This window comes from Haplochromis burtoni, unplaced genomic scaffold (genome assembly GCF_018398535.1).
Source record: "Haplochromis burtoni strain Fernald_Lab_line unplaced genomic scaffold, NCSU_Asbu1 Contig_242, whole genome shotgun sequence".
Lineage (NCBI taxonomy): Eukaryota > Metazoa > Chordata > Actinopteri > Cichliformes > Cichlidae > Haplochromis > Haplochromis burtoni.
Genome location: NW_024582603.1, coordinates 584,836 through 605,235, shown reverse-complemented (window position 1 = coordinate 605,235; position 20,400 = coordinate 584,836). Strand labels below are relative to the sequence as shown.

At 39.6% G+C, this 20,400-nt stretch overlaps 1 protein-coding gene across 1 annotated transcript in view; it reads left to right on the top strand.

Annotated features, from left to right (window-relative positions):
• The first annotated feature begins 8,356 nt into the window (after positions 1 to 8,356).
• Positions 8,357 to 20,400, top strand: part of si:dkey-191m6.4 (rho GTPase-activating protein 22) — a 51,271-nt gene continuing 39,227 nt past the window's right edge. The window contains exon 1 of the mRNA XM_042227086.1: positions 8,357 to 8,576. Coding sequence (XP_042083020.1) covers positions 8,534 to 8,576 — 43 coding nt within the window. The 5' untranslated portion in view covers positions 8,357 to 8,533. The remainder of the gene's footprint in view (positions 8,577 to 20,400) is intronic.

The following is a 20,400-nucleotide window of genomic DNA, read 5'->3' as shown; positions in this document are numbered from 1 at the left end:
CAGGGTGTACCCTGCCTCTTGCCCTATGACAGCTGGGATAGGCTCCAGCGCCCCCCACGACCCTGAAAAAAGCGAATGGATGGATGGATTATTTTATGAGTTATTTTTATCATTATTGTTATTACTCTATTTTAGTTACTGTTATGACTACTCTTAGTATGTTGTTACTTCAACTGCTGCAACAAAATAATTTGTTGGAAAACCAATAAACTGCTTTGCCAAGAGGATGACGTCTTTAGCTTCAGTCCTCAGATTACTTCCCTCTATCCCACAACCTTAAAAGCAATTCATTCTGTTTTCACTCTGTTTTCATTTGCCTCACTATGTCCAGTCGATACCATCTGAAAACAGGGAATATCCTCTAAGGCTCATGTCATTCCCTTTCTACTACAAGCCAAAGACTGCTGAGTAGACTGGATTAAGATCTCCGTACACACAGGCTCATTAAGATGCCTTCTCTCTGGTACTGACTCAGTCAGCATACTAGTATACAGTGGAATGATCTTTATTTAACTGCCTCCACCAGCCACCTGGAGACTGGTCAAAGTTGAAATGTCCTGTGCGATCTTCCTGGACACACGGACACTGTCAGTGCTATTGAAAATCCATTCACATCCATCTACAGATGTCCGGTCGTTCAGTTTTTGCCTGCTTTTTCCACTCATCTATTTCAGCTGTCTCCCAACCCCCATTCTCCGTCAATCAACCAAACACAAAGGCAGCTTAATGAAAGAAACACAACTGCTGAGCAGGCAAAGCAATGTGGCCACAAATAGAATCTAATTAATTTGGATTGCACAGTGCTTCTCCTTTATTTTATACAAGCTGGCAAACAAAACTGGACTGTCTCGTTTCTCTAGTTAGATTCGATAGTACTGGAAGATACAATAGTATGTGGCTGCGTATATACACATCCACAAAACACATCCACCCGTTGTCTTCAGCTTATCCAAATCAGGGTCAGCTACCATAGAGCGACTGGCAGGGTACACCGTGGACAGATTGCAGCGCTAATGCAAAGAGACAGACAACCATTGGCACTCACATTCACACCTATAGACAATTTAGAATCACCAATTAACTTGGTGACTGCACGTCTTTGGACATCAGTAGGAAACCAGCCAAGACCATTTGCTGAATGACTATGCTCACCATCTGGCTGCTAACTATGACCAGGGTTAGAGCACGCAGCACAATGGAGGTTTGAACAAAGCTTCTTTGGTTCACTTGCTCATTACTTCAATATACCTTCAAAACTTCAATCACAGTACGGCATAATAACATGACAGGTCATAAATACTTTGCTGTTGATTACGAATGAATGAAATGTGTCGTTGGGATTGTTAGCAGCATGGACACTCCTTTTTCCAATGCTTTCAGGAGAAAATGAAAACTATTCGTTGTTTAGCTCATTAGTTAAAACCAACTTACATTAAAATATCAGTTAGATGTCAGGTGTTGTAGCTACATGGGCAGGCACTGTGTTGTAGAGTAAGACTGGTGTTCTGCAGATCTCAAGCTAATGACTAGCTAGTCTCTGCACTAGCTTTAGCACTCACTAGTTAAAGTGTGTACAAGATAAATAGGATTTTGGCAGGAAAGCTAATGTTGGACTGTCTTCTATATCTGTCTGTTTAAGCAGATTTGCTTCAACTTGAATGAAATAAACAATTTAGTTAAACAATCATTATAGGGTAGCTTTCAATCATGGTGAGTTTGTTTATTACTCAGAAGAACATGGGTGGATTTACACAACATTTTTAACTGAGGCAGATCTTGGCCTTACTTAGAAGTAATTTGTTATTTAGAGTTGTTCTGGATTTGGATCTGGGTCTAAAATTCGTTACCATCGCAAACCATTCTTCATCATATCGTCACAAATATGTATCAAATTAAAATAATTTTTTAAAACCACTAATCTACCACGCTCTAGCATTATCCTCGACTCGGTTTGTGCAGCTTGTTGCATTCTTCAGGCTGCTGCCCAGCTCAGTGTGGACTCTTCTGCTTGTGACAGAATGATTATGATGATGATGATGTTACTCCTCTATGCATCTACACCGGCACACTCTTTCCACTCTCTAACTCTTGCACCTAGACTTCCTCAGGGAAACAGACTTTCTTTCAGAAGACACCGTGACACCATGTCACAGCATGGAAAGTAACGGCAGAATTCATAATGGCTCACTTCCATTAAGTGTCCCAGAAAGCCACGACAGTGAAACAGCATGAACAAAAGCAGGACAACCCCCCTGAGGAGAATGGAGCCATTATTAATACTCCTGTGCTACAGTGACAAGTCATAATGTCTGCCATGAAAAAGGTTTATTGGCTGTCATGGAGAGATTAACAGCTGATTCAGTTCATCTGGCACACGTGCTTACTGTCTCTGACCTTTAAGATTTGTACCGCCAGCAAGTGATCTGCTTATATTGCTTATGTGTCATATATATTTATTTATTTATCACCAGTATTTGAAGTGTTATCATTTTTATTTATGCAGTCAAAAATACACTAGTTTTGCATATCTTATAGCATTATCTCAGCAGATGTGTGGAAGCAGTACATCTGCAGCTGTAATATAAATTAAGCTTGTTTTAAATAAAGCTCTGGCTCTCTCCACGTCACGTTTAGGTAAACACGTGTCTTTATATAGAGAAATGGGGGCATGGAGGTATGTAGATTACAGGTAGCGAGCACAAGCCTGCTGATTTACACTGCATGATTTAGCTTGCTGTTTAGTTAGTGGAGTCCTAAATGCACATATGCATCAACCCTAACGTAGGAAAAGGACAGAGTAAGAAAATTCAGATAAAGAGAGGGGAAGTCAGACAAATGTCATCCATATTGCATACACCACAGTCTGCTCTCCTGTCTGCTCCTCTCACAGCCATTAGTGGATGAAGTCATGGTTCTGTGCTAATTGTCAGTGACAGAGGAGTAAGGGAGGGTAATGGGGGCAGAGTGGGGTTAGAGAGAGATAAAGACAGTGGAAGACAGACTGATAAACCTCAAAGGAAAACACCTGTGTGTTGTGTGCAAATTTACTTTCCTTTCTTCCAATTAAAGGCATTCAATTTATTATTTGGGCAAATTTAAGAACATTTGTACCAGTGCGATCCACATCATACTCTGCATACAAGCCAAAGTGCAATTAAAACTGCATAGACACCTGGACTAGGATTGTGGGGACAGATCCCAACTGCTTTTCTGAATTTTGATCTAATTGCTTCAGCAATTATTTTTTAAAGCTTTGAAATAGAGCTTCAACCAATAAATGAAGAAACTAATAAATTTGCTGCAGGCAATGGGAATGAAGGCCATTTCCCCTTTAGAGACTTTCTGATAACCTGTGTGGGTGTGGTGTAGTTTAGCTAATAAAAAAAAGATTTGCCTTTAGGCCCCTTTTACGCAAAAGCTCGATGATTGAGAAGTCATTTTGACCCTATCCATTTCTAAAGCAAGTGTGCTTTTGACCAAAACCAACCAGTGACAACCTCAACCTTCCTAAATGATGATAAGAGTAGTACATGACTAAAGCTAAATAGTTAACAAAATAGATGCACAATAATTGAATGAAATGCTATTTAGACTAAGAGCACTTTCTATAATAGCTGATACAATAAGATAGGATATTTCACTGCATAGATGCAAGCTGTATGAATATATAAAATTCTATGATAGCTTATAAATGTTATCTTCGGGGTTTAGGTTGTCATTTATTGCAACCCTAGTGTTGTTTATATGAAATGTTTTCCATATAATTATTTAGATGGCATTAACAGCACTATAGCCAATGCTGGTGAACTGCTGCCCATCACAGTCGGTCAGTGGTGATCAATAAGTAATGCTAAGTCAACAATCACACCTTCAGTAGCCACCCCGTGAGTCTGTTTTAGCACAGCCCATCAGTGCCAATATGAAATTTTAATCATTCTCACTATCAATATTTGAAAAGGTTTTCCAAACACTGTGGACTCATTATCATTCTGACCATCATCCCCAGTGACATTATTTGACCTCAAAGGTGACGGAGGAAAAATAAACACAATTATAGACTTGGAAAATTGAAGGGAATGTGTTGGGCGTCACTGCTTGTCGAACTAACAGTCCTGTTCATCCAATTGCTGAATTTGTGGAAGCTCTTCTAGCAGGAGCAATCAATAAAAACAATGCAAAATACTGATTTAAATCACTGACCACTGCAGGTCATCCCAGCTACACACTTATATACGTGCGGAATAGTTTTCTATATGAGATCACTGCAAAAAGTGCAGCCTTACCTAATGTCCACCCTACTGTTACTCATTTTATATTAAGATTTAAATATCTAGTTGGTATTGATATGACGAGTAACCTTCAGTAATAGTAATAAATCACACAGCAATAGTACATTCATGTAGTTGTAAAAAGCTTGATAATATATTAAGTAATCCAAAGTATTTCAAATACTTTACTCTCACTGAGTAACGTAACAGAATACGTTACAAAATACATTTTGGGGCATGTATTCTGTAATCTGTAGTGGAATACATTTTAAAAGTAACCTTCTCAACACTGCTGAAATCGGACCAAGAGGAGGGACGGATGGATGGACGCCTATTTGTGTAAATTCAATGGTCCTTGAGCAAGAACCTTTCTACACTGTGTTCAGACAGACATTCTATATACAAGTTACTGTTTTAACTCATGTTAAATGAACGGTTTTATTGTTGTTTGTAATTCTTAAAAAAATCATACAAGGACCTTGACAACTGGCCGGAGGAAACTGAACAGTAACTTCTTGAATTAGACCATATGAGCAGCTTTATTCAGTTTTCAGTTATGTTCAAATATATTGGTAAAAGAAATTAAGCTCATTCAAGGGCCTGACAGGCTTCTCTGACTCTGAAATGACCTGGTCAGTCGAAGTGAATTTAGTCTTTGCGAAGGACTCCACTCTATACTACATTAAATCCACAACCTCTTTAAAAGCCAGGTGAATGATGTTCTCGTCAGAGGCAAAATCCAAATGAAAGCTTTCCAAACAGTCAGATTCAGCTTTTCCTGTCCCTGTGCCAGACAGCTGATGGCTGAGTGGTGTGTGTTTATTTTGATGGCCACTGCCTTGTGCGTTACAGGGTTGCACTTGTATACACAGCCAAAAGCTTGTGTGTGAGACACTGGAAAATGTACAGAAAGGAAAAAATCAAGAAGGCGTAGGCAGAGGTACAGGAGAAAAAGTGTCACCCTTCTTTAGTACATCCTGTCTCCCTCAGATTGGACAACCTGACATTTAAGCGAACTCTTAGGCCCAACAGTATTTATCAGAGTTCTGGTGAATGTGTGGTGTACACAGAGCACTGGCCTGTGGTTATGGCTAAACAACAACAGAAAGGGTTGTTTGTGGGTTGCTCTGTTGGTTTGCCACTGGTCTCACTCTGTGGCTTCATATGTCCAGTCTCGAGTCTATCTTGCTTCTTCCTCTTTTATCCAACATTCCACACTGTGATAACACAACAACATGTAGATGATTTGGGTGATAAATATAGAGGGAACAACGCTGAGAGCCACACCCTGCACCGTGTGGCCACATCGCTTTAACCCAGCCTCAGTCTTAAAGGGAACGCTGGCACCGAAGGCTTTTTTTTCCCCCACTGCTGGCTCATTTTGGCTTCTTGGTGTGTGTGTCCCTCCTCCTTCCACTGTTTCATTGTAGCTTATGTGACCCCTATCTCTGTTTGTTTCAGCCTCATTTTGGCTCCATTCTGGTTTGCTCTCTGCGTGTGTGCGCTAGATCTGTCTCTGCATTTGCTGCTTCATTTTAGCTGCTTGTTATCTTGTGGGTATGTGTGCCTGTATGTGTGGAGACGCACACCCCTGACCCCCTCTGTGTCTCCCACTTTGCTCTGTAATAAGAGCAGCTGTGGTTGTCGTGAGGCCAGCTCTGATTCAATTGCAGTGCAGGACTTAAGGCTATTATCCTCTGTATGCTGGAGGAGGAGAGCAGCACAGCTGCTACAGCAACGACAGGTTTGATGCCGCCTTCCAGAGATGACTGAGAGCGGGATATTTCAGACATCAGACAAGGACAAACAGCCCTCTAACACAGAATATCCCTGTTAAACCAAATGCAGTCAAGGTATTTGGTCAATTTAGTCAATTTTGATACATTTTGTCCTAAATTTGTCATTGAAATATGTTTAGATATTATGAATTTATTATCAGCAATAAACATGAAATGATATACGCAAATACTGGACAAATGTAGAGACTTAAGTCCTGTTCAATAACCAGTGTCTATCAGTAAAGTCATATTTTAACCAAAATTAAATCTGAAGGAAAAAAACAACAAATAAGCTTTCCTTTAACAGACAGTAAACATTACAGTGGCATTGAATTTTACTGAAAAAAGCCTAAAACTAAAGAGGCATGTTCAGTTCATAAACAGTATAAAGGACACATATGTTAGGCTAATTAGCGTTTCGCTAGGCTAATTAGCTTTTAGCTAACTAGCTTTTAGTTTACTAGCTTAATGTTTTAGCACTATTTGTTTTGTTTATTTTGTCCATTACAATTAAATTCAGCTTTTTCACAAAAATGCTACAACAAATGTATCAACCAAAACAAATGGAAGTACATTTATTTCATTGTTGTAAGTGATTAGTTTTTTGGGTTGCCGGTTCGAGCCCAGGCTTGGCAGTCTCGATCGTTGTGTCCTTGGGCAAGACACTTCACCCGTTGCCTACTGGTGGTGGTCAGTAGGCTCTGTCAGTGCGCCCCAGGGTGGCTGTGGCTACAATGTAGCTTGCCATCACCAGTGTGTGAATGTGTGTGTGAATGGGTGGACGACTGGATGTGCAAAGCGCTTTGGGGTCCTTAGGGACTAGTAAAGCGCTATACAAATACAGGCCATTTAGCATTATTTTTATTCCCCAGTTTAAAAAATATGCATGCTACACACTACCAAAAAAAGATAAAAAAGAAAACTACAAACTAACTCTTGCCTAAAACCTCAATTTCTTTTCCTTTTAATTGTGGTTATACTCTACAATGTGTAGTCCTGAGTAAGATGTCTCAGGTATGAACGCCAAATCCCCAAAGATTGGAGTGGAAAATAGTGAATTAAAGACACACTGCTGCTTTAATGATTCCTTTTTTTTATTATGATTAAAGTTCAACAGTAAATACTAATTTACCTGCAGTGTTTGTTTGCTTGTTTGCATATTCTTCATTCCATAATTAGTGCTGACTCACTGATACAAAGTATTTGCATTATTTTAAAAGCCCAAAATTTCACTATAAGTGCTTCCCTATAGGTGATTCAGGCATGGATACTATCCGAATCTTCCTATAATGTGAATTTTTACTAATGTAATTGATTCAATCTAACCTGGCAATTATGTTTTAGCTTCTTCCCTTAAGCAAAACCTTCATGACAAAAACATGGATGTTGAAGATGTGAACTACAGCAGCTTGCTGAGTTAATGAAGTATCCTTTCTGCTAACCTGAAAAAAGAACACCTGTAACAACTACTAAAATGATTGAAATAGCCTCAGATTCCATAAAAGCCTATACAAGTTTACAAAATAGACAAAAATTTTACTGATGAAAGCCAGAAGTACTAAAATGAACAAAAAACAGCTTTGAATTTTCCTTCCCAAGGGCCACACTCCTACTCACTTTCCTGAGTCAATTACAGGCTGTCGCAGCTCAAGGAGACAGGACGTTGTCTTTTAGAAGGGGATCTGTATTTTTTATTTCCCCTGGTCTTTCTGAGTAGTGCCACTGGTATGCCTGGAAGGTGCAATTACAGCCTAGTGCATGAACTGGGAATTTCTTACACCCAATTTTGTATCATTCTTAGAAAGCCAACGCTGGCAAAGATAAAAATGGATTGCCAGATCATAGGCTATAGAGGAATTTAAAAACAGGAACTGGGGTGAGAGAGGAAGGGAAGGAAGTGAGCAGATCAAATATTGGTACAGCAAGGAGGAGAGATGAGTGAGAGAGAAAGCAGGAGATGGGTGAGGGGAAATGAGTAATTAAGGGTGGAAGGCAGAGATGAGCTGCAGAGCTCTGCTGCTTAATTAGTGGCAGAAGGAGGAGACACCTGCCAGATGAGCACTCCTCCTCTTCCTCCCTTTTACAAACAGACAGATCTTGAAGTAAAAAAAAGTAATCACAGTGGAAAATAAGAGCACTTAAAATCAGCCATCTAATAGCCAGTCAGACCCATTTTTTGGAGGAGATCCTCCTCATGTACCACAGGCAGATGTACCACTATGAATAATGTAAAAGGAAGGGGTGGAGGACACTGGGCGTGAGCGCAGGCATGGCAAAAAAACAGGGGTAGTTCCTCCCCCTCCTTCCCTTTACCACCCCTCTTCTCTTTCCATTCTCCTCCCCTCCCCGTGTTCACCCAACCCCCTAGCTGCCGGCTGCACTGCAGAAGGTCAGTGGGAGAAGGAGAGGAGAGAGGCAGAGGGAAACGCAGGGGTGGGGTGCGTGGATGCACAGGAACATGCCGACAGGAGAGCGTGCGGACGAGCGATGACAGCCATGCTGAGCCCAAAGATCAGACAGACCAGGAGAGGTAGGTTCACTCTCTCTGCCTTCACATGGATGGAGATACATCACGTCACATCTCACAGGGACTGTGGTGAGAGTTTTAGATGATGGATTAGTAGATGCACTAACTCCTTATGACACTGCATCGCACTTTTACTATAAAAAACAATTGCTCCTATACTTATGGTTTTCTAATACCCATGGAGAAGCACTTTTTCTCCCCTCCATCTGTTTGGCTCACATTTCTGAATGAAACAGGCGATCTGCCCATACAGGGAACCTCTCGCGTATATTAGCATTTTACTACAGCTGGTCGATGCCGTCGGTGTGAATTCTATTAGGAGGCGTGAGCAGCATCTCTAGTTTCATCACTGCAGCGCTAGGCACTATCAGGCTGCCGTCAGCTGCCGCTGAAGCTGCAGCCATGTGGCATGTGTGTGTCTTTGTGGATGGATACATTAATATGTGTGTGAGAGTGTGCGTCTGTCTCCCATTTCTTTTTTGGCACCAATAGAAAACTACAATTATCTAACTGGATCTGATAAGATGACATGAATAGTTCCCAGGAATGGCAGAGAAATGTTTAAATCCTCTGGAGTGGCACAGAACTGGTTGCAAAGTCAGTTAAATCTGTAGTCTGACCTAAACAAGGGGTTTTATAGACAAAATCCCTCGTTTCCTATAGCATAAAGGTCAAAAATGCATTTTTATGAATCAAGGAAGGTAGTCTAGGGAAGAATATTTCGTATAATCTAAGGAGCTGACACTACCTCACATCCTCGCTGCACATCTGAGACAGTGAAAATGAAAGAGATTATAGCGACTGTGTGAGCCCCGCGTGGGAAACATTCTCTGCATACCGTCTGTAAATTAGTGCTTCACTGCTGACAGCATCACATTTGTTGCATGGAGTATCGCACAGACGCATATCACAAGTTGAGCTAAGGTCACAGTAGGTCGAGAAGGGACGGGGCACCAACCAGCGTGGTGGCGACACTGTGGATGATTAGGCTGCTGTACTGGTAAGTCGAAGAAGACACTCATAATATAAATTAACGATGTGTCACGCATGTATTGATCATTCCTGGCTCCTGAATTCATGACGGCAGAAGGTCAAGCTATGTAAACTATACACTGTAAAAAAAAAAAAATCCTAAAAAAACAGTAATATTCCGGCAAGATAACACCAGAAAATAACAGAAAATAACTTTCTCATAAAAATACGGTTATTTTCAGTAATGACAATACAGTTTGTTGCCCTAATTTTCCATGGGATTTGCCTTTGTCAAGTGCTTTTAAACATTAAATTAGGAACATTTTAACGTGATTAAACAATGAAATTACCTATAAACAAGGTCAATGAATGCGGCAATATGAATAATAATACTTAAATGTACAGAAATATACAGTTAACAGTTGGTTTAAATAATAATGGATTGCATTTATATAGCGCTTTTCGAGACCCTCAAAGCGCTTTACAATTCCACTATTCATTCACACACTGGTGGAGGCAGCTAGAGTCATAGCCAGAGCTGCCCTGGGACAGACTGACAGAGGCGAGGCTGCCATAGCACACCATCGGCCCCTCTGGCCATCACCAGTAGGTGAAGTGCCCAAGGACACAACGACCGAGAGAGTCCGAGCTGGGGCTCGAACCGGCAACCTTCTGATTACAAGGCAAACTGCCAACTCTTGAGCCACGATCGCCCTAAATAGCAGTGATAATATTATTAATATCTAAATATGCATATGTACAGACAGATACATTTAAAATTTTTAACTCATTTTTAACCTTAATTTTTTATATTTTATTCCTTCCTAGTTAAATTTACCCTTTTTCATTTTTCATATTTATTTCCTATCTTATTCATAGCCTTTTCCTTTTTTTCTTTAGGTCACGAGCAGTTCACTACTGTGTATGACTGTGTACGAGACAAATAAAATTTGAATTTGACAAAAAAAATTTTTTTTGAAAAACAAGAAAATTATGTTTTATTACATTTACAGTGATTTTACGTTAATTTACATTTGAAATGTAAAATCACAGTCTATTTATGTAAATTTAATGATATTCTAGAAAAACAGTACAAAACTGTAAAATACACAGTAAAATACTTTTATATTGCAATTTTTTCTACAGTGTAGCCTGTATGTAAACGATGGCTGTGAAGTCACCCGTTGCTTTGTGATTTCTGTTTTTCTGAACATTTCAGTTGGCACTGTTTTGTTTTTTGGACGGCAGGTTAGAGATGGGGATTACTGTACACTCGTTTCATTACAGCACTGTTTTAACTTCTTACTTATTTTAACTGAATAAGATGAATTGCAAACAAACTGTCCTTATCGTGTCAACTTTAAGTCTTAATATAACATAAACTAATTGCATTATATTAAAAAAATAACCTTTTCTCTTGCACAATGGACACAAAGAAAGGAAAAGTCAAAGTCAACTTTATTGTCAGTTCTAAAATATGTGGAATGTGGCATACACAATTGAAATGTCATTTCCGTCTGATCAAAAGTCTACAGCTAGACTGAATCAAAAATAAAACAGTTATAAGAATATGAGTTATACATGTGAAAAGAAATATTTAGTATCAAAGTATAAATATTAATTTCACAGGATAAAGTTGTGATCGGAAGTCCTCCAGTGACCTTTCTCCACAATGGAACGATTTTACAATTTACATCTTTAATGACCCCCAAAAAACAAGAGTTGGTGGCACAAGCTTGAATCCAGCTGGATTAACCTCAGAGGTTGCTACTTGACGTGAACAACCATATGCTGTGTACAAGAAGTCTTGACAATGTCCCTGGTACAGTGTCCATTTTGGTTTTAGAGCTAATGGAGGTAGTTGCCCTTGTAACAAATTGGAGGGTAAATGACAGCATGTCACCCAGATCCTATAGGGCCTTGTGTTTTTGCAGATATTGAAGACGTAACACAACGTTCAGTCTGGCTGTTGCACACTGCTCTTCAGATGCTTCTGCTTCTTATTTAGCAAACAGACAAACAGTATCAGATTTATCTTTCTATCAAGGAAGCAAATAAAGGTAAATTTCTACCATGTCTAAACTACAGACTTGATATTGTTTACCTTTTAGCTTCTTTCTAACTGTTGGCTTTTAGCAATAACTGTGTCAGCCACTAACACATTGAAACTGTAACAGGGTTGTGGTTACAATGGTTGGCAACAGAAATAGTAGCAGATTTAATTGCCCACATATCAGCTGCGTCTTTTTGATCTGTGTTACCATGGTTTTGTGATCAAAGTGCTCCAATGTAGCAACACCCTGACATAACGCCTGTCAAAGAAACATGAACGAACACCCTCACAACTACATGCTGTGAGCAAGACTGAGGAGGAAAAATTCACACATATAACGTACATGTAGAGACGATAACGCGCACCCACCAGTGCAGATCATGTCCACCCCACTGCAGTTTTAACATAACAGGCTGTATATTATTTGCAGCCCCCACCCAAGAAATGCTACCACACACACACACACACACATAACAGCTAACGCATTAATCAGCAGTGATAGGCTAACGTATTGATGCACCTGTAACTCCCTGTGCTGTTTTTTTTCGCAAGCCATAAATCACTGGACAAAAACCAGATTAATGAAATTGGATTCTTCCAACATGCCAATGTTTGTGCTTGCGTGCATGTGATTTAGCCATCAGTGTAGTGCTACTGAGCTACTCTGGAGCACTCGCCCGGCCATGCTAATGGATCCACTCCTCTCTGATGTGCATAACAGCCTTATATCAATTTCCCACTGGTGATAAATATACAGCTCCAAACTGTATAAAGTGACATCACAGGCAGTGTGCGTGTTCAGGCATGTGTGCGAGGCATCATGTGTCTTCATGTGTCAGACCACTTGTGCTTTGTTTTACGTTTGTTGACAACCATTTGTTCACATTGTGGCATTAGTTCCATATGTGCCACTGCTGAGTCCAGGACAGGGCACTCCATCGCTGCTATTTTGAGGGTTGCATGAATTTCAGTCTCTGTGAGTTTGTCTATTTCTGTGGCTGAACAATCAGCATCACCGTTCTCATGTTTATACACGAGCAAACTGAATGAAGCTACATCCTCACATGGTTTTGCTTTGTGGAGTCCTCTGTCCTGTAAAACCTTCTTTAAGGCTCAGTTCACACAAATTAGCAAACATATGCACTTATCTGCCATGTTTATACTGCGGCTTTATCTTCCACACAATACAATGGTGAATAAAACATTTTAACAATGAGCAGTAGTCCTAAAAATTTCATCAATACTGGTGAAGTTATAAAAATCCACTGTTAACATGCCACTGTGAAGCAGTGAACATTATGTAAATTACTGGCCAAAGTAGGAATGTCATGATACCAGAAATTTAATAGTCAGTACAAATATCAGTCCTTTGTAAACATTTTAGCATGTAGAAAATAACTGATTTACAACGGCAGTGCTAACTGTCTCAATACATATATAATAATAAGTAGTAACGTGTATTTCAGGACAACAATGCAAAGTACTTCCTTACATGATTCCTTAGCATGTAAGGATAGACTAAAATTCACAGAAGAGTTGCAGCTAGGGTTGCAAACTTCCTAACTATCACATAAGGGACACTCTGGTGTGCCAGAAACACAGTGCACAGCTAGCTGGGCATAGTGTAAATATGCACTGTATGTTCATAATCAATACCTCATCTAAAACAATAAATGACAGAAATCACATGGGCAAAAAAGAAAAATGATCAAACAAAATACTGTAAATACAGGTTTCAATTACCCAGTTTATTAAGCAGACCAAATGGCACCGTATTTTTATGACTCACATATTACTCCTCACATCAGTTGTGACTGGACACAAGCACTCATCTGATATAATTGCGGTCAAATCATATTTGGTATTTGTAAGAGTGCCAACTGTTGGTCAGAAAGTGACGTTGCAGGTAACAATCAATAAACGGGACATTTTAGTTAATATAAGGGATGCACCAGTTTTGCTCATTATACTGCATGTCCTGGCTAAAACAGGACAATTGGCAACCCTAACTGCAGCCTTGGGGATGCCTGCGGTGCTAAATAAAATAAGTACTGTTTCCTTTTTTGAATGTTGGTATCGTAAGTATCAGTCCTCATGACATTACTGGGCCAAAGCACTTTGAAAGAGGAATGAGTTTCAGTAGTATCATTACTAATATCCAGTGTTAACAGTCAAAATATGTGGAATGTGGCATACACAATTGAAATGTCATTTCCGTCTGATCAAAAGTCTACAGCTAGACTGAATCAAAAATAAAACAGTTATAAGAATATGAGTTATACATGTGAAAAGAAATATTTAGTATCAAAGTATAAATATTAATTTCACAGGATAAAGTTGTGATCGGAAGTCCTCCAGTGACCTTTCTCCACAATGGAACGATTTTACAATTTACATCTTTAATGACCCCCAAAAAACAAGAGTTGGTGGCACAAGCTTGAATCCAGCTGGATTAACCTCAGAGGTTGCTACTTGACGTGAACAACCATATGCTGTGTACAAGAAGTCTTGACAATGTCCCTGGTACAGTGTCCATTTTGGTTTTAGAGCTAATGGAGGTAGTTGCCCTTGTAACAAATTGGAGGGTAAATGACAGCATGTCACCCAGATCCTATAGGGCCTTGTGTTTTTGCAGATATTGAAGACGTAACACAACGTTCAGTCTGGCTGTTGCACACTGCTCTTCAGATGCTTCTGCTTCTTATTTAGCAAACAGACAAACAGTATCAGATTTATCTTTCTATCAAGGAAGCAAATAAAGGTAAATTTCTACCATGTCTAAACTACAGACTTGATATTGTTTACCTTTTAGCTTCTTTCTAACTGTTGGCTTTTAGCAATAACTGTGTCAGCCACTAACACATTGAAACTGTAACAGGGTTGTGGTTACAATGGTTGGCAACAGAAATAGTAGCAGATTTAATTGCCCACATATCAGCTGCGTCTTTTTGATCTGTGTTACCATGGTTTTGTGATCAAAGTGCTCCAATGTAGCAACACCCTGACATAACGCCTGTCAAAGAAACATGAATGAACACCCTCACAACTACATGCTGTGAGCAAGACTGAGGAGGAAAAATTCACACATATAACGTACATGTAGAGACGATAACGCGCACCCACCAGTGCAGATCATGTCCACCCCACTGCAGTTTTAACATAACAGGCTGTATATTATTTGCAGCCCCCACCCAAGAAATGCTACCACACACACACACACATAACAGCTAACGCATTAATCAGCAGTGATAGGCTAACGTATTGATGCACCTGTAACTCCCTGTGCTGTTTTTTTTTGCAAGCCATAAATCACTGGACAAAAACCAGATTAATGAAATTGGATTCTTCCAACATGCCAATGTTTGTGCTTGCGTGCATGTGATTTAGCCATCAGTGTAGTGCTACTGAGCTACTCTGGAGCACTCGCCCGGCCATGCTAATGGATCCACTCCTCTCTGATGTGCATAACAGCCTTATATCAATTTCCCACTGGTGATAAATATACAGCTCCAAACTGTATAAAGTGACATCACAGGCAGTGTGCGTGTTCAGGCATGTGTGCGAGGCATCATGTGTCTTCATGTGTCAGACCACTTGTGCTTTGTTTTACGTTTGTTGACAACCATTTGTTCACATTGTGGCATTAGTTCCATATGTGCCACTGCTGAGTCCAGGACAGGGCACTCCATCGCTGCTATTTTGAGGGTTGCATGAATTTCAGTCTCTGTGAGTTTGTCTATTTCTGTGGCTGAACAATCAGCATCACCGTTCTCATGTTTATACTAGAGATGGACCGATCCGATATTAAGTATCGGTATCGGTCCGATACTGACCTAAATTACTGGATCGGATATCGGAGAAAAATAAAAAATGTAATCCGATCCATTAAATATCACGAAAGCACCTCACAATTAACAGCCGTAACTCACCTCAGAACGTTAGCACGTCGGAGCAGTATGCATCACGTGATAGAGTGGCTGTGGCATGCGGGACCTGTCGGTGGTCTGGATAGCATTTGGAGCTTCGCTAGCAACCGGCATTTCATCTCCGACAAAGTTATCCCCGAGAGAAGTAAAGCAAGTGTGTAAGTCCATCTCTGAATCTTTGTAAAGCATTCCTGCGTTAAGCTTAACAGAGCGACTGCCTCTTCCTCTCCGGCTGCTACTTCAATCAGTGAAACTGCTAATGATCAGCTGATCGGCTTTTCTGTCCGAGTCTCTCTTGTTTGTTTTTGGTCCACTTTGCCCAGAAAGAGGAAACCAGCGGCTGAACAACAGCAGCACGTTTAAGCTTGATAAGCTGTTGTTAGCAATTTATTTAATATTACTTTCTACACCAGGATCTGTTTTCTACGTAGCTGACGCTGGTAACTGTGCAGGGGCGGATCTAGCAAAGTTTAGCCAGGGGGGCCGATAGGGCATTAACATGGGAAAAGGGGGCACAAAGACATACTTTTCTTTCTTATTCTCATTTAAAATGTCTAGCTTTTAATAAATAATTATCTGACACCCAAAGTTTTAATTTGATGTAAAATGAATAGAAGTCAATTACTGTATATAGTAACTATTAAGTCTAATATATACCCTAGTAAGCTATAGTACTTTTTCCTTTGGGAAGGTACCATCTGTGCAGTCTGCAATTTTGTTGAAGAAAGATGTTGAATCTATTTAATATTTCTTGAAAAATAATTGATTTCTGTGCATTTTTTTTCACACTGCATCAAATTAAGTTGATTACGTCGATTAAGCATCATGAGGTGGCAGCGTGAGGGGTGGTTCCCTATTTTTTATTTATTTATTTTTGTTGTTGCTGGGAGTTGGAACCCTATTAGTTAGGTTGCTTAATATTTACGCTAAGTACTCTTTAAAATACCAGAATAGGGAGGATGGTGTAGGTTTAAGTTTATTAGATTGATCAGTATTGCTGAACTATGAAATATTTTTTTTTGCATACAGGTATAACAGAATAGCTTTAGTGTAGTTGTTGTTTTAAACTTGAGTATGAACTTGCAGTTGCAAAATGCAGCAAGATATTTAAAAAACAGTTTTGTTGATTAAAAAACACTATATCGGATTCATATCGGTATCGGCAGATATCCAAATTTATGATATCGGTATCGGTATCGGACATAAAAAAGTGGTATCGTCCATCTCTAAAGTTAAACAGAGCAAATAAGACCTCCTACATGGTTTTGCTTTGTGGAGTCCTCTGTCCTGTAAAACCTTCTTTAAGGCTCAGTTCACACAAATTAGCAAACATATGCACTTATCTGCCATGTTTATACTGCGGCTTTATCTTCCACACAATACAATGGTGAATAAAACATTTTAACAATGAGCAGTAGTCCTAAAAATTTCATCAATACTGGTGAAGTTATAAAAATCCACTGTTAACATGCCACTGTGAAGCAGTGAACATTATGTAAATTACTGGCCAAAGTAGGAATGTCATGATACCAGAAATTTAATAGTCAGTACAAATATCAGTCCTTTGTAAACATTTTAGCATGTAGAAAATAACTGATTTACAACGGCAGTGCTAACTGTCTCAATACATATATAATAATAAGTAGTAACGTGTATTTCAGGACAACAATGCAAAGTACTTCCTTACATGATTCCTTAGCATGTAAGGATAGACTAAAATTCACAGAAGAGTTGCAGCTAGGGTTGCAAACTTCCTAACTATCACATAAGGGACACTCTGGTGTGCCAGAAACACAGTGCACAGCTAGCTGGGCATAGTGTAAATATGCACTGTATGTTCATAATCAATACCTCATCTAAAACAATAAATGACAGAAATCACATGGGCAAAAAAGAAAAATGATCAAACAAAATACTGTAAATACAGGTTTCAATTACTCAGTTTATTAAGCAGACCAAATGGCACCGTATTTTTATGACTCACATATTACTCCTCACATCAGTTGTGACTGGACACAAGCACTCATCTGATATAATTGCGGTCAAATCATATTTGGTCTTTGTAAGAGTGCCAACTGTTGGTCAGAAAGTGACGTTGCAGGTAACAATCAATAAACGGGACATTTTAGTTAATATAAGGGATGCACCAGTTTTGCTCATTATACTGCATGTCCTGGCTAAAACAGGACAATTGGCAACCCTAACTGCAGCCTTGGGGATGCCTGCGGTGCTAAATAAAATAAGTACTGTTTCCTTTTTTGAATGTTGGTATCGTAAGTATCAGTCCTCATGACATTACTGGGCCAAAGCACTTTGAAAGAGGAATGAGTTTCAGTAGTATCATTACTAATATCCAGTGTTGGGTAAGTTACTTTAAATTAGTAACTTAGTTACATTACTAGTTACTTCTATCAAAAGTAACTCAGTTACTTCAAGTTACTCGTTACTTTCAGAGTAACTAGTTACTAGGGAAAGTAACTTTGGTTTAACTCAGAATTCTCTTGTTAATGTGTTGCTTCCGTAACTGGATACCCAGCAAGATTGCCAGTCTTCTAGCTTGCTTACTTGCCACAAGTGCACTGTGCCACCTACCAATAGAAAGGAAAAAATAATGTGCACATTTCCACGAGAGAAATCCCACGCCTGATTCTATCCTAGCCATCATGCTTTTTACATCCAACACAAAAACTGCAGTCGTGGTGCTTTCGATTGTACTCAGAACTCGGAAATTCTGCCTTCTGAATAGGAAGATGTAGGTAACACCAGACTGCAGATGAGCTGCTACAGGGCTGGACTGGGAAACAGAAAATTGCCCGGGCATTTTGACTAGAGACCGGCCCACCATTATAGGAAAAATCATAAAGCCTTTGAATGAAAACAAACACTGTTGTGACAGTGATGTACACTGTTCTGATGGTATATATGCATCAATCTATCAATCGTTTGTTGTAAGACTCAGATAATTATTTTTTAAAAGTAGACATTTAAATGAGAATAAGAAAGATATTTCTCTTGTGCCCCCTTTCCCTTTAATGCCCTACCATGGCCCCCTGGCAACACTTTGCTAGACCCGCCCCTGCACAGTTACCAGCTGTCAGCTACTTAGAAAAGGATCCTGGTGTTATTTGTCTCTCAGAAACAGTTCATAACTTCCCTTCAACTCATTCATGTCACCTAAAAGGTAAACCTGTTTCTCCATCACCTGTTCAGCTCTGATGATTCAGTAAGGACATCTCCTGGTTTCATCTTCATGTTTCCCTCTCACCAGATACCACCAATATCATGACCAGCAGCTTTACAGCTGTGGCTCCAGCAAACATCAGCTGATACTAGAAATTAATATTAAATAAATTCTAACAACAGCTGATCAAGCTTAAACGTGCTGCTGTTGTTTACGCGACATCCGCTGGTTTCCTCTTTCTGGCGCAAAGTGGGCGATAAAAAACAAGAGAGAAAAGCCGATCAGCTGATCATTGATCAGTTTCATGATTGAAGTAGAAACAGGAGAGGGAGGGGGAGAGAATGAGAGAAGAAGAGGCAGCTGTGCAGCGTAAACACAGAATAACTCCAGCTTTGTGTCTTTTTCATTGTAGCTGAAGTCCGGGACAAACTGTTCCTTTTCACCTCAATACGAAACGCGTAATATTTTCTCTGAATACGAGACGATTCCGTTTTTTACAGGACGGTTGGCAACTCTAATAATTAACCTTATGAACAAAATAAAGTTCAACATCAGTAACATAGCACCACCCAGCTGTATAGAAACTCCGTCATGCTAGCTAGCACGCAGTACGAAAAAGTCAGCATAACGAAAATAAACTCCACCTAAACTTGGTTTATATCTGACCCAGATGGACTGCAGGTCATAACTTCTTACCTGAAGTTCAGTTCACCTGACACTCTCGGACCAGCGGCCGCTTCGGGTCTCTCCTCTTGCCTCCCTTTTCCTTCATCCACCTGCTGGCTCCACCACTTGCTAATGTTATTGAATCTGTGGAAGCTCCGCGATAGCCACCACACGAAGTAACGAATAACGAGCCTATCTAAATCCCAGTAACGAGTAACGCGTTCCCGGTTTTGGCATAATAACTAGTTACCGTGCTCGTTACCACAATAATAACGTAGTTACTGTAACGCGTTACTTAATAACGCGTTAGTCCCAACACTGCTAATATCTAATAGTAATCATAGTAACCTCGTTTTATTTGACATGAACCAAAGGAAAGGTTCCACATCAGTTTGTAGCTGATGGCTGCTAGTGGACAATCCTGGCTTAAAAAAAACTTCTAATGTATTTACATCCCTGTACTTGTTTGACTTGAAGTCGCTAATGTTAGTTGCTAGTGCTAGAGGCTTGTTGACCTAGGAGCTACTCACTGGGCTAGTTGGTAAACGAATGTAGCTGCTGAGCTAAAAGCTAACACAACTGTAATCTAAGAACATGCTAGAAGTAGTCAGTCACATTAGCTTTCCGTGCTTTAATTTTTAAGCTAGCTGACTTAGTCAGCTTGTTTCTGGGGGTTTGAACGGTAAGTTTGGTCAAAAGGCACATTTTTGACCAAACGTCAACAAACAACTAATTGGTCTTGAAAAGCACAAAGCATATAGCTAATAAGCTACAACAGCTTTCTACATTTTAGACTCTTGATTGTAACTCAGGGGTGTAGTGTACTGGACAGATAAATATAATTATTGGTAAATAGCACAAAAAATATGTTTTTTAAAGTGATCTACAGTATATGGCCTTTTTTTTTTAACAATTTCCTTTTAACCAGCTTCAATTTTCATGATATCGTAACTGGATATGTAGCCAATCCATCAGGTATTCCTTGATATACATACAATTATTCCGTGACAGTGAAATAACATGATTTTT